The 15,945-nt window shown below is 42.1% G+C and overlaps 1 protein-coding gene across 3 annotated transcripts in view; it reads left to right on the forward strand.

The window, feature by feature from the left end:
• The window catches only part of LOC147333986 (cell adhesion molecule CEACAM5-like), a 45,815-nt gene extending 37,211 nt beyond the window's left edge, over window positions 1–8,604 (forward strand). The window contains exons 9-10 of one of the 3 annotated variants that reach the window (XR_015128396.1): window positions 183–4,540; window positions 7,114–7,231. Coding sequence is in view for 2 of the 3 variants with exons in the window: in XM_086286454.1 (XP_086142580.1) it covers window positions 7,114–7,373 (260 nt within the window). In the remaining variant the exon portion in view is untranslated. Of the gene's footprint in view, window positions 1–182 lie in introns of all 3 variants that reach the window. The other 2 variants (XM_086286454.1, XM_086286455.1) reach the window with 2 other exon arrangements.
• The last annotated feature ends 7,341 nt before the right edge of the window (window positions 8,605–15,945 follow it).

Below are 15,945 nucleotides of genomic sequence, written 5' to 3' on the forward strand. Positions count from 1 at the left end.
GTGTGTGTGTGATCAGAGGTGAAGCTGCTTCCTGGTTGTTGATGTTTGTTTGTGCTATGGTATGTCTTTTAGTCACTAAATTACAGACACACATTTATAACAATGAATGTTGGATCAGCTAAACACACAGAATCCATATGTCATCCATCCATCTTCTTCCACTTATCGGTGCCGGGTCACAGCCCAAGGAGAGAAGCCCAGACCTCCCTCTCCCCAGCTACCTTGTCCTGGGAACAGTTTGTCCTGGGAACATCTGGTCATCTGAGAGGAATAATCTCTCCAGCATATTGTTGTGTCTGCCCCGGGGCCTCCTCTCATTAGGACATGCCCAGAACACCTCGCCCAGGACGCATGTTGTCAGATGCCTGAACCACCTCAAGTGGCCTGTTCTCCTCTGAGCCCCTCTCAGATGGCTGAACTTCTCACCCTATCTCTAAGGGAGAGACCAGTCACCCTTTCCTAGGAAGCTCATTTCCATCACTTGTATCCGTGATCTTGTTCTTTCTGTCTCTACCCACAGCTCGTGGCCATAGGTGAGGGTGGGGACATAGATCGATGGGCAAATTGAGAGCTTCGATTTTACACTCAGCTCCCTCTTTGCCATGATGGATCATTATAGCGTCCACATCACTGCAGCCGCAGCACCAATCCGCCTATCAATCTCCCGCTCCCGTCACTCGTGAACAAGACCCTGAGATACTTGAACTCCTCCACTTGGGGCAGGAACTTGTCCCTGACCCGGAGTGGGCACTCCACCATTTTCTGGCTGAGGACCGTGGCCTCAGATTTGGAGGTGCTGATTTTCATTCCCACAGCTTCACACAAAGCTGGAGGCCACATCATCCACGAAAACCAGATATGAGATTTTGAGACCACCCAAGTGAAAACCTTCCGCCACGTGGCTACACCTAGAAATTCTGACCATATAAAGTATGAACAGAATCGGTGACAAAGGGCAGCCCTGGTGGAGCTCATCACCCACTGGGAACAAAACCGGATTGTTCCTTCTGTATCAAATCAAAAAATCAAATCAAATCACTTTTATTGTCACGTCACATTATTGGTACACTGGTACAGCACATGTGAGTGAGATTTGTTTGTACAAGCTTCACAAGCAGCAGTGGTGTGCAAAATACAAGAAGTGTAAGAAACAAGCCAATTATAAGAGCAGGAATTTGAGAATTATGAGAAAAAATATATGTACAATTTTAAGAATGTATGCACACAAAATGTATGTATGTATCATAAAAAAACATGGTGGTCTGAACAGTTTATGGCTAGGGTGACTGGAGTCTTTGATGATCCTCCCCGCTTTCCTCAGGCACTGCTTCTTGTAGATGTCTTGGAGGGAGGGAACCTCACTTCCAATTGTCTGTTCAGAACACCGTACCACTCTCTGGAGAGCTTTGCGGTTGTAAGCGGTGCTGTTGCCATACCAGGTGGTGTTGCATCCAGTGAGGATGCTCTCAATGGCACAGCGGTAGAAGGTCCTGAGGATGCGGGGGCTCCTGCCAAATCTCCTTCTGTCTCCCGAGGAAGAAGAGGCGCTGCTGCGCCTTCTTCACATGTTTTTGTTTATGTGTACTGACCACGAAAGATCCTCTACCAGATGTACACCTAGGAAACAGAAGGTGCTCACTCTCTGCACAGCAGCACCGTTGATGGTGATGGGGGTATGTGCTTCTTTACCCCTCCGGAAGTCAACTATCAACTCCTTTGTATTCGTGATGTTGAGGGTGAGATGGTTCTCTTGACACCAGTGGGTCAGTGTGCTGACCTCCTCCCTGTAAGCCGCCTCAGCACCTTTGGTGATAAGACCCACCACTTTTGTGTCATCCGCAAACTTCACGATGATGTTCCAGTTGCTATTGGCTGTGCAGTCATGGGTGTAGAGTGAATACAGGAGAGAGCTCAGTACACACCCCTGTGGAGCACCAGTGTTCATTATGACAGGTGATGAGGTGATGCTGCCCAATCTGACCACTTGGCATCTGTCTGACAGGAAGTTAAAGATCCAGCTGCAAAGAGATATGCTCAGTCCTAGATCCTGCAGTTTCCTGTCCAGCTTCGATGGAATGATGGTATTGAATGCTGAGCTGTAATCTACCAACAGCATTCTCACATACATGTCTCTCTTATCCAGGTGTGAGAGGGCAGTATGTAGTGTCAGGGCTATGGCATCATCAGTGGACCTGTTGTGGCGGTATGCAAATTGTAGAGGGTCCAGTGAGTTGGGTAGTGCAGAGCAGATGAAGTCCCTGACCAGCCTCTCAAAGCATTTTCTCACAATGGGGGGGAGGGCTACTGGTCGCCAGACGTTCAGTGATGAGATGGTGGAGGATTTGGGTACAGGGACAATGGTAGCTGTTTTGAAGGAGGCTGGGACTACAGACAGAGAGAGGGAAAGGTTGAAGATATGTGTGAACACTCCAGCCAGCTGAGCCGCGCATGACTTGAGGACACAACCAGGAATCCCGTCCAGAATGCTAGCTTTGCGTGTATTCACCTGTCTGAAGCACCTGCGCACATCCTCCTCAGACACAGTGTGTATGCTGACTTCATTCCCAATGCATAAACTGTCCGGTCTCGTGGTGTTCACTGTGTCGAATCTAGCGTAGAACACGTTTAGATCCTCACACAGAGAGGCCGTGGTCTGTGGTGTGCTGATTCTTCCTTTAAAGTCTGTGACTGTGTTTAGTCCCTGCCACATTCTCTGAGAGTTCTCAAATTGTTGTTCCACTCTAACCCTTTTCTTAGGTTTGGCTGCTTTAATTGTCTTCCAGAGTTGGTAATGTGCGTGTTTGTAGTCCGATGTGTTCATGGAAGCAAAAGCAGTGTTCTGTGCCGCCAGTGCCGTGCGAACATCATTGTTAATCCATGGTTTTTGATTTAGGTAGACCATAACTGTTCTGGATGGGACGACATCTTCCACGCATTTCTTGATAAATCCGCAGACTGAGTCTGTGTACTTATCAATGTATGTATCTGAGGTTCGAATGGACTCTCCTTTCCAGCACCCTGGCATAGAGTTTCCCAGGGAGGCTGAGGAGTGTGATTACCCTATAGTTGGAACACTTTCTTAAAGATGGGAAACACCGCCCCAGTCTGCAAATCCAGGGGCGCTGCCCCTGATCTCAACACAACACTGTAGAGCATAGGTGTCAAACTCTGGCCCGCGGGCCAAATTTGGCCCGCAGCCTAATTACATTTGGCCCGCGAAGCCATACCAAATTACTATTAGAGCTGGCCTGCTGGTATTATACAGCTAATATATATATTGTTTAGTATTAAGCTTTGCTGTTCCATATTCAGTTTTTCAGCTAAACTTGTTTGAGTCCATAAGAAAAGATTCATTCTTATATCTGGAGGAAGATTTTTTTTTTCAATAAATATTAACGTTAGCCCGCGACTTTGTTCCATTTTGAATTTTGGCCCACTGTGTATTTGAGTTTGACACCCCTGCTGTAGAGGCATGTCAACCAGGAAACCCCTACAACATCCAGAGCCTTCAGAAACTGAGGGCGGACCTCACCCAACTCAAGAGCTCTGCCACCAAGGAGTTGTTTAACTGCCTCAGTGACCTCATCCCCGGAGATTGGTGGGGCATCCCCAGACTCTGCTTCCTCCACGGAAGACGTGCGAGTGGGGTTCAGGAGGTTGTCAAAGTATTTCTTCCACCGCCCAACAATTTTCTCAGTCAAAGTCAGCAGGCACTCCACTCGCACTATACACAGTGCAGGTAGAGTGCCGCTTTCCCCTCTTGAGTTGTCTGACACCTCTGGTGTCCACCATTTGGTTCAGGCGTTACCACCACAACAGGCACCAACCACCTTGCAGCCGCAGCTCAGTGCAGCGGCTTCGGCAATGGAGATGCTGAACATGGTCCATTCGGACTCAATGTCCCCAGTCTCCCTCAGAATGCTGTTGAAGCTCTGCTGAAGGTGTGCTTGGAAGATCTCACAGACTGGGGCCTCTGCTAGGTGTTCCCAGCACACCCTCACCATACCTTTAGACGCGCTAGGTCTGTCCAGTGTCCTCCCCCACCACTTGAACCAACTCACCACCAGGTGGTCACAGCTCACCCGAGTGTCCAGAACATATGGCCGCAGGTCTGCTAATACGATTACAAAATCGATTGACCTGTGGCCATCCTCATGCAACGTGTACTTATGGACAATCTTATATTCGAACATGGTGTTCGTAATGGCCAAACTGTGGTTTGCCCAGATGTCCAACAACGAAACAGCACTTGGGTTCAGATCCTCCCAATCACTCCCCTCCAGGTCTCACTGTCATTGTCCACATGAGGATTGAAGTCTCCCAGTAGAACAATAGAGTCCCTAGGCGGAGCACCCTCCAGCAATCCAAGAAGGGTGAATTGTTCTCTTGGTGTTCTGCTCATAACGGTTCTCTGAATCGCTCTTTATCTGTACCCTCACCCTGGACCAATTTGCCAAAGAAGACCTTACCATGGGGCAGAAGCCCCCAGACAACAGCTCATGGGATCCCTGGGACACACAAACCCCTCCACCACGATAAGGTAGCGATTTGTGAAGTGGGTTTATATATTAATATTACATAAATAATTGTTTTCTTACTTTTCGTGTGTGAGTGCGTGTGTCTTAAGGTGACATGAGCGAGTAATATGTTTTGATCTCTATCCTTTCAGGAAAGTTTTTGCATCTGATAAAAGACAAAGGCAACTATTCATCCTTTAGTTCCTGAACATAGGGTTTATTTAGCATGTGGCTAAACCTTTAATTGATGCTATCACTGTTATCATACACCTGGTGACCTGGTGTATGATAACAGGTTAACTAATAAAATCTAGAACAACTCAACCAAACTCAAATGTAAAATAAACAATATAAATATTAAACATAAACAACATCATAATTCCCCCAGGATACAGTACTCTTGGTACAGTCCACTCAGCAATTTCTCAGATTTCTGAGGCTCCTCATTTTCTTGGTCATTGACATTGATGACTTGTAGAGACTCTGAGCATTAAACACAGGAAAAACAAAACAGTGAGTACAACAGTGGATTATGCACATTAACAGTACTGAATAATAAAAGTAACTACATTTGAACAAAAAAAAAAAATCCAACATATTAACAGGAAAATGTCCAAATCCTGTGACTCTACACCAGGAAACCATCAAGTGTTCTACATATGTGATTTTACAGATTTTAACCTGTTAAAATGTTTGTGATACTTTATATAAAAATTACTAGTTAATTCCCAGGACATCTTTAACAACCTATGTAAGGTCAGGGGTCACGTTTGGCTCAACTGGCAGAAAGAAAGGCTAAAGATCTGTGAGAGCTCATTAAAATATATTTTTGAGACTTTTGAAAAGTGAAATCATCATGTGTTTGAAAATGTGCTTCTTTAGCATCAGGCTAAAACTCAGCTGTACCTGTGATCTGTGATCACAGCTCTCTGTCCCACCTAATCAAGTTACACTTTATATATACACAATACACAACTTGCATCAAAGTGCATCAAGCAGTGTAAATGGAGTGTTGAAGGATTAACTGTCTGATTGACTGCTGGAGTCCAGCATCCACCCACACTCAGATGGCCTCCATCAGTTTTCTTTAGCACAGATGTGTCCTGCTCACTCTGGAGTCAGTGTTATCATCCTCATCTGTGACAATGTGAGACTCCAGCTGAGCTAGTTTTTCATTCATGAATTAACTTACTTATATTCTGTCCTGATAGCTGGCAGTTTATCTGAACACAGGCAGTGCTTATTGTAAAGTATATATCTTTACTGTAGCTGTGTTACTGTGTTATGAAGATGGCTGCCTCTTTTTTTAATGTTCTTGAGACTGGTACTTTGATCCCTGACCATCCAGCTGAGTAGGGTTACTGATCTGTAAGTTTCCAAATTTCAGTTCTGAACAGTCTAGAGGAGACTGATTGCAGTGTGGCTTTGAACCTCTCATGCTGAAATCATCAGTATCTCTGTGACATCTGGATCAGCTTTGATAAACTGTTATTCTCTTACTCCATCATCTCCTCTGATTTTTGTTTTTAAATTAATTAATTCATGGTTGAGGACATATGAGCTGATAAACTTGTAAATTCCATAAAAGCCACAATCCACAGTTTGTATGTGTAACAACTGCATTGAATATTGCAAATTTTACAGAAATTAATTCAATACTTATCTGAGTTAATGATCACACTAAGCTCACTGAGATATTGAAAAACTCGTCTTTCAGCTGTAATTTTGAAAGCAGTCTGTCAGTTTGCACTGTTTGAAGTGCTTCATATATGTAAATTGTAAATTGTGTACACAGTGTAGTTTGGTTGGTGTGACAGCCTCATAATAAATAAACACATTTTCAGAGACTCGAGGATTTGACCTTCCAAAAGTCTCAGACATGGTTTAATGAGCTCTCACAGATCTGCAGCCAAACAGGTCAAATTATATAGAATAGCTGGATGAAACCAACTTGACCTAAATGCAGACGGCGCTGGTTCAAATCGACCCTGGGGCTCCCCAGCTAGTGAGGTCCTGGGCTGCGCTTAAAAAAAGGGGACCTCAATTTCTTTTTTACGGTGGCTGTGGCTTAGGTGGTAGAGCAGATCAGCTACTGATTGGAAGGTTGGTGGTTCGATCCTTGGCTTCTCCAGTCTGCATGCCAAATATCCTTGGGCAAGATACTAACCCCAAGTTGCCCTCTGATGAGTATGAATGTTGGTTAGTTTGCACTTGCGTTTAGAAGAGCTTGGGTGAATGAGGCATGTTGTATACAGCGCTTTGAGTGCTCTGGGAGAGTAGAAAAGTGCTATATATAAATCAGTCAATTTACTCTGACTTTCAATGAGCTGTTAGACCTGTTAATTAGTACATTTTTATTTTCATCTATTTTTTTAATGGTGAAAACAAGATGGCAGCTGCCATCTTGGTCAGATCACGTATTTCCTGTTTTTACATGAAAAAGCACAGAAAAATCAATCAGTATGAACATTTTCTCAATTTATACATATTGTGAATTATTTTTTAACCTAATCTCCTGAACTAAAATAAAATGGAAATGGATTCAGTTCTGTTCTTCACTGACAGCTGACACCTCACACCTGTTTCTCACCTGCAGGTCAGACAGGAGGATCTGTTGGACTGATCGTGTCAGTTTTTGCTGTGCTACTTGTTGCTGCTGTTGGTTTTTTGATCTCCAGAGAGATCTACAAAAGAATACAAAAACAGAGAATAAAACATTGCAAGCAGGTTCGAAGTTCTGCAGGGTTTTCAAAGCTCAACTCTAAGTCTCCGCCCGCTAAAAATTGCTACCGAAGAAAGACAGATAATCAAGGACTGAAAGAAAGTGATGATGATGATCATCTTCAGTCTCCATAGATGAACTGTGAGTCAGACGATCTGAGGACAGAAACCAACTCTCCTGAACATCCAGCGGACGACTCCGATGATCATCATGTTCAGACTCAGACCAACAGTGTGTGTCTGTGCTGTCTGTCAGTGACTCTGAACTACAGTTTATTCATCTTCAGGCTGTTCATGAGATTTACTGACACAAAGTCAAACTGTGTTACAAACATACATGAATTTCTGATCTCAGAGTCAGTGAGTGTTTTTGTGTTGGAGCTTCAAGTTCAGCTAATTAAATAGAACTCTTTTATGTTGAAATGAATTTATTTATTTACTTTATGTGACTTTTTCCTCCTTAAGTAGCCTACAGCCCACTGGAAAACAGTTTGTATAAAAATCTTCTCTTTGTCTGACATTTTTTTAGTGTGTAAATCCAGCTCATCAGATTTAACAGATTGAACAAACTGTTATAGACTCACATATTTCTCTCACTCTGATCCTGCACTGAGAAGTTTGACAACCTCTTCAACTTATCTTTTACCTGACACGCTGTTCAGGTCAGATTTGACCTGCTTTGACCTTTGACACCAGCAAAAACATCTTAAACTAATTTTGTATACAAAAACAATAATAAACAAAAATGTTTACACAGTTGTACAGATGATACAGATGTTTGTACACTGATACTGTTTTGGTACAAGTTTGACTGGGAATGTTTAGATCCACCAGTTTGGCTCAAATTAAGCAACATTGTGATTTTAGGGAAACCTGACACTGTGGTTCATACAGCACTTTATGCTCAGTAACAAAAGTATAAAAACATGAGTACATGAAAGCACAACTACCTACAGTGTGGCATTAATCATTACAGCAGTGAGGGCAGTGTGATGAACTAATGCACTGTTTTCTGGTCCCCAAACATCACTCCACTGTGAGAGCTTCTGCACTGACTGTTCTCAGGTTCAGTTCAAATCATGGTTCTTATTTTTGATACCTGACAATGTGAAGCCTCCACCTACAATATTCCACTGCTCCACCTTGCTGAGCATCTGTACTCTTCTCTCAGTGAGAGCCTCTTTAAACAGCCTCTTGGTGTTTTGCTTGGTTCCTGTGTGTCCATTGTGCATTTATCAACACTGTTTTGTTTTGCTTGGTTTTTTATATCTCTGTAAAAAAATTAAACACAACGACAATGATAATGAGTGAAATTCTTCTGTGAATGAATGAAATATGAACACTATGTAAGTGTTAATAAACATTTACATGCATACCTGTTAATGCTCTTTCTGAGTCTGTCCTGGCAACAACAGACAAAACTCTGTTTCTGAAGTGCCTTTAAGTGAATTAATCTGGGGCTGTTCCATCAACACTGATTATGAAATTATGAACCTGTGTGACTTGACTGATCCCCGGAGATCGTTTATAGTTGTAATAATTAATTAGTCATGAGTGCTGGGTCTGCACTTCCACAGGCTCGCTGGTTCAGAGACTTATTCCCGTTAATGACAAGGAAGCAAGACAAACAGCGATCGATCAATTTTACTTGTGCAAGGGAAGCCTTGGTCGGTGTCTCAGAAAAGCACTCTTAATCCAACTGCAAAATGACCCCGAATTACAGTGGGATGCCAAAGTTTGGGAAATCTTGTTAATAGTCATTATTTTTCCTGTATAAATATATATAGTTAAATATATCATATAGGAGACACACACAGTGATTTTTGAGAAGTGAAATGAAGTTTATTGGATTTACAGAAAGTATGCAAAAATTGTTTAACCAAAATCAGGCAGGTGTATAAATTTGGGCACTTTTGTCATTTTATTGATTCCAAAACCTGTAGAACTAATTATTGGAACTCAAATTGGCTTGGTAACCTCAGTGACCCCTGACCTACATACACAGGTGAATGATTAAGGGGGTCAATTGTAAGTTTTCCTCATCTTTTAATTTTCTCTGAAGAGTAGCAACATGGGGGTCTCAAAACAACTCTCAAATGACCTGGAGACAAAGATTGTTCACCATCATGGTTTAGGGGAAGGATACAGAAAGCTGTCTCAGAGATTTAAGCTGTCTGTTTCCACAGTTAGGAACATATTGAGAACATGGAAGACCACAGGCTCAGTTCAAGTTAAGGCTCGAAGTGGCAGACCAAGAAAAATCTCGGATAGACAGAACCGACGAATGGTGAGAACAGTCAGAGTTATAGCTGGACTGGCCATCGGGCATACCGGGCATTTGCATTCAGGTGAACTGAACTTCAGGTAAGAAGTTATGACCTGCAGTCTATCTGACCCAGATATAAACCAAGTTTAGGTGCAGTTTATTTTCATTGTGCTGACTTTTTACAGTCAGTTACAATAACTCGTACTGTGTACTAGCTATCATGACGGAGTTTCTATACAGCTCGGTGGGTGCTTTGATGTTAGTGATAGTGAACTTTATTTTATTCATAAGGTTAATTATTAGAGTTGCCAACCGTCCCGTAAAAAGACGGAATTGTCTCGTATTCAGAGAAAATATTACGCGTTTCTTATTGAGGTGAAAAGGAACACAGTTTGTCCCGGACTTCAGCTACAATGAAAAAGACACAAAGCTGGAGTTATTCTGTGTTTACGCTGCAAAGCTGCCTCTTCTTCTCTCATTCTCTCCCCCTGCCTCTCCTGTTTCTACTTCAATCATGAAACTGATCAATGATCAGCTGATCGGCTTTTCTCTCATGTTTGTTTATCACCCTCTTTGTGCCAGAAAGAAGAAACCAGCGGAAACCAAGGAAATACTTGTCACGGTCTGGGGGGCAGACCGTGGGGGATGTTGGAGAAAGGACCCAAACGCTGGACTTAATGAAATGAACAGTGGGTTTATTTACAGTGAGGTAAATGTACACCACACATTGAATCTCCAAAAGTGCTCCCTCGACTCCCGTGACGTGTCTTCTCCCAAGTGCTGGTATCCCGTGCTCTCTGCCCCTGTGCCTTCACACACCCCGTGTGTCTTGCAGTCCTGTGTTCCACTCTCCTGAGGAAAAAAACACAGACACAGCCGTTATGGCACCAACTCCAGCAGGCATACACTGACCAGCACTACAAACACTGACATGGAGTCTAACTCAACGATCCTGCGCCGGAGGAAGCTCCATCGCTCTGTTAAGTAGCTCCCCCGACGATCCTGATCAGAAGCAGGTGTGTGGTAAGCTAGGCGTGACCAGCAGCTGGCAGGGCCACACCCATCAGGCCTGCAGGTGGCTGTCCTTCATCCTCCAGCCTCACACACATACACACACCAGCATTGAACACAAGAACACAGTGCAGCAAACATACATCCAATACACTAATAACAATAAAGGTCCACACTGTTCACGAACCCCGAGTCCCCGGCACCGGGTCCGTGACAATACTTTCTTATTCTCATTTAAAATGTCTCTATCTGAATCTTACAACAAATGTTTTCATCTGATGTAAAATGTTTAGAAATCCATTATTGTACATAGTATTTTTTTAGGGTCCCATAATAATTTCTTCAGAAGTAGCTAAGTACTTTATATGATGCCCGTATTTTTCCCACATTTTCTAGATACTGTACCACTACTGCGTGTGAAATGCCATCAAAAAGTCAATTAAGTTTTATTCTTTCTCACCTGTCTTTCTGTCTCCTTTCAGTTTTTAAAGGTTGCCATGTTAGAAAAAATATTTTGCCCTGCCATGCTGTTTATTGATGTGGCAAATGAATGGTTTATGAAAATATATCTAAATCTGTCATCAGTAATCAGTAATGATCATGTCTCACCTCTAGTCTTCTCTGTCTTAATTTCAGGTTTTCACCATGTGTTGAAGATAGTTCAGGAGGTTAACTCGACCAAGCAGTCTACTTTCAGGTACTGTTAAGAATACCAGGACAGGGAGGATGGTGTCGGTTTAACTTTATGAGACTGATGCATATATACCAACAAGACTGTACATCACTGTGACAACAGCATTTGTTTTCATTCAAAGGCTTTATGGTTTTTCCTATAATACCTGGTGGACGGGTCTCTAGTCAAAATGCCCGGGCCGATTTTTTGTCCCAGTCCAGCCCTGCGGATACCCCTTTGGCGCCAACTGCAGTCTCAAGGCTGGAGCTGAACAAAAACACCCTGATAACGACTGTTTAGTCTGTTCCTTCCCATTCTATGCCAGGCCACCTGGGTTGGCTGGAAGACTGTTTACTTAGCCTGGCAGGACGAAGGACACTGTCTCAGCTGAACTCTGGACACGCACACACATACATATACACTCATCCCCCCTCCCTTTCCAAACACCTCCGACGCTTGTTCCCTTCCGATTCTGATGGGGATCAAGGAGACCAGCGCACAGCTGCAGGCCCGGATGTCTAATTTGGCTGTCTCTCACCCTTTACCCATCCCTGTTGCTTGTCATGTGTTTCTTTGGTGTATTAAGAGTTTTTCTTTGTGCAGAGGTGTTTTTTTCTGTTCTCAAACTGATCTCCCTGTTGGAGCTCAGTCTCAGGGGAGTTATTTTTTTCTCCTTCTCTTTCCTCATGTGGTGCTTTTCCATGTTATACCTCTGACCTGTCTTCCCCATGTGATTTTTTATGTAATGTATGTATGGTTGGAGGGTAAGATGGCGCCGCCATTGCGTGCAATAGGTCGGCAGCCTTATGAAATTTCCCCTTGTGGGACTAATAAAGGTATATCAAATCAAAGTTATAGTATTCTTTCCTTTGTTAAGGTACCATTTGTGCAGTCTGCAATTCTGTTGAAGAAAGATGTTGAATCTATTTAATTACTGGAGAAAAATAATAGATTTCTGTGCATTTGTTTTATATGCGCATTAAATTAAAATCGGTTTTGTTAATTAAGCATCTTGAGGCAGAGGGTGGGGAGTGGTTACCTTTTTTTTTTTTTTTTTGCTGGGAGGTGGCAACCCTATTAGTATATGTAATTATAAATGAGGTTGTTTTATATTTTTGCTACGTACTGTTTAGAATGCCAGAATAGGGAGGAGGGTGTAGGTTTAAGTTTATTATAAAGGCTTTATGGCTTTTCCTATAATACCGTGGTGGGCGGGTCACTGGTCAAAATGCCCAGGCTGATTTTTTGTCCTAGTCCAGCCCAGTGGGTTGGAGACAACTGCTTCCCTCTCGCGAGTGAAAACTTGAGCTCTGTGTGACCTCGTTCCTGAGCGAGTTTCTGTATATCCAGCAGTATCAGGGCTAAAACTCTGACAGCTGTAATTTCTGCAAAAGGCGGATCTACTGAATATTGATATCATTTCTTTTTTTTGTGTCGCCCAAATTTATGCACCTGCCTTTTTTTTTTGTTTAAACAATTATTGCACACTTTCTGTAAATCCAATAAACTTCATTTCACTTCTCAAATATCACTGTGTGTGTCTCCTATATGATATATTTAACTGGCATGTTTTACTGTAACAACCAATGATTTATACAGGAAAATAATGACAATTAACAATTAACAACAAACTTTTGCATCCCACTGTAGGCCTCCACTTGCTGCCTTTTATTTAAAACACAAGCACCACCCATTGTAAAAAACCCCAATGGTAATAAAAGCTAAGGCACTGTGTGTGTGTGTGTGTGTGTGTGTGTGTGTGTGTGTGTGTGTGTGTGTGTGTGTGTGTGTGTGTGTGTGTGTGTGTGTGACCTCCTAATTACAACTGTTTTTAACAACATCCTTGGTCATAAAGAGGGTCATCTCACCCCCACTCAATACACAGCTCAGTTCCTGCATTGGTTCACCATGCACAAACACAGGTTACGCCATAAAGGGCAGAAAGTTTACTAAAAAACAAAACAGAACCTACAATAAAACACTATAGCCTCCCCCACCATTCAACAGGCTGGGGAGGGGGACAAAGGAATGTCTTTGATCACACAAACAATTTGAAACAATGTAGATGTGATGGTAAGCATAAATATGACAACATTTAACAATTCACTCTAACAAGGAGTTTACAGTCAGGTTGCTCTTGTGTTCAGCTGAAAACTGTTTGGAAAATATCTCAGTGTCAAATCTATTCTGTCTGTCAAACTGTTATTCAGTGATGGGAATAACGGTGTTACAAGTAACGGCATTACTAACAGTGTTACTTTTTTCAGTAATGACTAATCTAATTACTATTCCCATTGTTACTAACAAGAAAATGCGGTGCGGTCACGTTACTATTTTTCAACAAACAGAAGGTTGAAGCTGTGTTCAGCTTACTGCACCTTATATCAGTTGCACAGAAGTAGCTGTAAGTAATCTGGACGCTTCAGCTTTAAGCAGCTGCGCGCTCCCGTGGACGGTAATCACTTTCGACGACGATCAATTTTTTGCACAACACCTGGAGCTAAGAGGGCAAAACAATCGCATGAGTGCTGCTGTTTGACTGAGGAAGAATAAAGTAGTCGTGGTAAGTCAAACATGACCACTTCGAGATGACAAAGCAACAAGGTGACATATACCAGTTTGTAAATTGTGTTGATAGGCCGTATTGGCAACTGTCAAGCCTTTGAGTCACCGAGCAGCTGAATAGGGGAATAATGTTGACGCGCCCGCTGTTCAAAACGTAAGTCAAATTTCCAGATTAAAAACTTCTTTATTTGTTATCAAATCCTTAAAATCCGTAGAAAAACAGTGATCAAAATAAACATTCTAAGCTTGAGCAGTCAGCAAAAGTCGACTTCCCCCATCACCCACTCATTCACAAAAATTCCCTCGGGCTGAACAGGTGATATAGCAATCACTATTACTATTACCGACACCACGTGACCCAAAGCTACGCCTATCCACAACAGGCCACGTAAAACCAGAGTCATGATAAACAATATATACGCAGCATTTTTTCCTCAATAGTTTCGTCACATTTACTGTCTAAGGACAGCGCAGCAAGCACTCTCTGCTTATGAACAAAAAAAAAACCCGAGCCCTTTCGTGTTGGTGGAAAAATGCACCATGTTGACCAATCAAAAAAAATGATATGGCAACATGACATTTGGTTGTTTAGAAAGAGGGGGAAGTTTTAGGAGTGACAGCAAGAGAGAAAGAAAGAGAGAGACAGCAGAAAAAGAGAGAGCGCGAGTTTTGAGATGTGAGAGATTTGTGACGTTTAGCGTGTTTGAAGTATGTAGTTAATGTGTTGTCTTGTGTAATTAGTGTGTAGTGTTGTGGATAGTTTTGTGTTGTGTGTCAGAACAATGAGGCGACTGCTGTCTCCAGGTAGAAACAGGAGTGATACACCTGCTGCTGTCAGACCTGCAGGTATCAGCCTGTGATGTTCTCCTTTATAGTGGACAGAAATTTTTGGAGTGGCACAAATAATTTGTGTGACATCTTACTGAATGCAGAACAGCTGATTGTTCTGTAAATAGTTTGAAATGGTTATTTAAAAAATCAAGGTAAAAGGTAAATGGCTGCAAATAACTTTGTTGTTTGCAAAACTTGTGCATATGATTTTAAAATTGACAATTTATATTTGCATTTAAAGTTATGAAATATGATCATTAAACATGTTTGTGGTTGTTACAGTAAAAAAAAAATATAACTTTCTACTTGAATTTTACTGTCTGATTTTAGATCAATTGTGTTAATACAGTATGTCAAAATGAAAACATGACTGTAAATTCAGACACGTGAGGTTGTGCTGAAAAGAATGACACCAAACAAGGCAAAGTAAATAGTTTTTAAAGGTGAAATGTGGAGGGAAAATAAAAAGTAGTCAAAAATGGCCAATTCCCTGGACCCCAGAGGGTTACACATTTTTTTTAAAGTAACACAATAGTTACTTTACAAGTAATTAATTACTTTTAGAATCTTGTAACTCAGTTACTAACTCAGCTACTCTTTTGAAGAAGTAACTAGTAACTATAATTAATTACTTTTTCAAAGTAACTCGCCCAACACTGCTGTTATTACAGACTCAACCAAAGAAAGAAGAACTATGTGTGTTAGTGTCAGGCTGCAAGCACCAAAGTGTCTAAAGATACAATTTAAACTTGGTTTTATGCTAAGATGTCTTTTAAGTGTGGCTTAAACGGCTGACTGAAGAAAATGTCTTATATTCTACAGTTCTCTCTACAGTCATGTGATTTCCAGGAAGTGCTGCAGAAGCTGCATGCTCTCTCCCCCTGCAGACTATTTGTTGCTTGTTGTCATTGTTATCTCAGAGGATAGAGTTTAATCCTAGACTGAGGAGATGTGTGACTGCCACTGGTTGCAGTTTCTCATCACAATATCTCTCAGTATTCAGATTGTTTCCAGTGATGATGAACCTGTTACCTCATCAGTGCAGTGATCAGCACTCTCCACACTTTGACCTCATGACCCGCCTGTAGTCAGGAAGAGTTTCTTGTTGTTTTAGATTCTTTGTTCCTGACCTGCAGAGGTTCTTTGAGAGTTCAGCATTTACGCTGATCTTGAGTTTAAGCTTTGTGTCCTGAATCCTGTATTTAGGCTCCACCTCCTACTCGCCAACTTTTGTCAATCTTTGAGAAAAACTGGATTAGTGAGAAATACAGTTTTAAAGTAAAGTCAAGAGTCACTGACTGCGAGAACACATTAGGTTTTCAGGAGCTTCACACGTCCCACTTCCTCTTTGTGATGGAGGT

The sequence above is a fragment of the Aulonocara sp. 'chitande type north' Nkhata Bay genome, linkage group LG3, assembly GCF_057382095.1.
Source record: "Aulonocara sp. 'chitande type north' Nkhata Bay isolate Kocher_YH1m ecotype deep benthic linkage group LG3, A_spYH_male_GT1.1, whole genome shotgun sequence".
Classification (NCBI taxonomy): domain Eukaryota; kingdom Metazoa; phylum Chordata; class Actinopteri; order Cichliformes; family Cichlidae; genus Aulonocara; species Aulonocara sp. 'chitande type north' Nkhata Bay.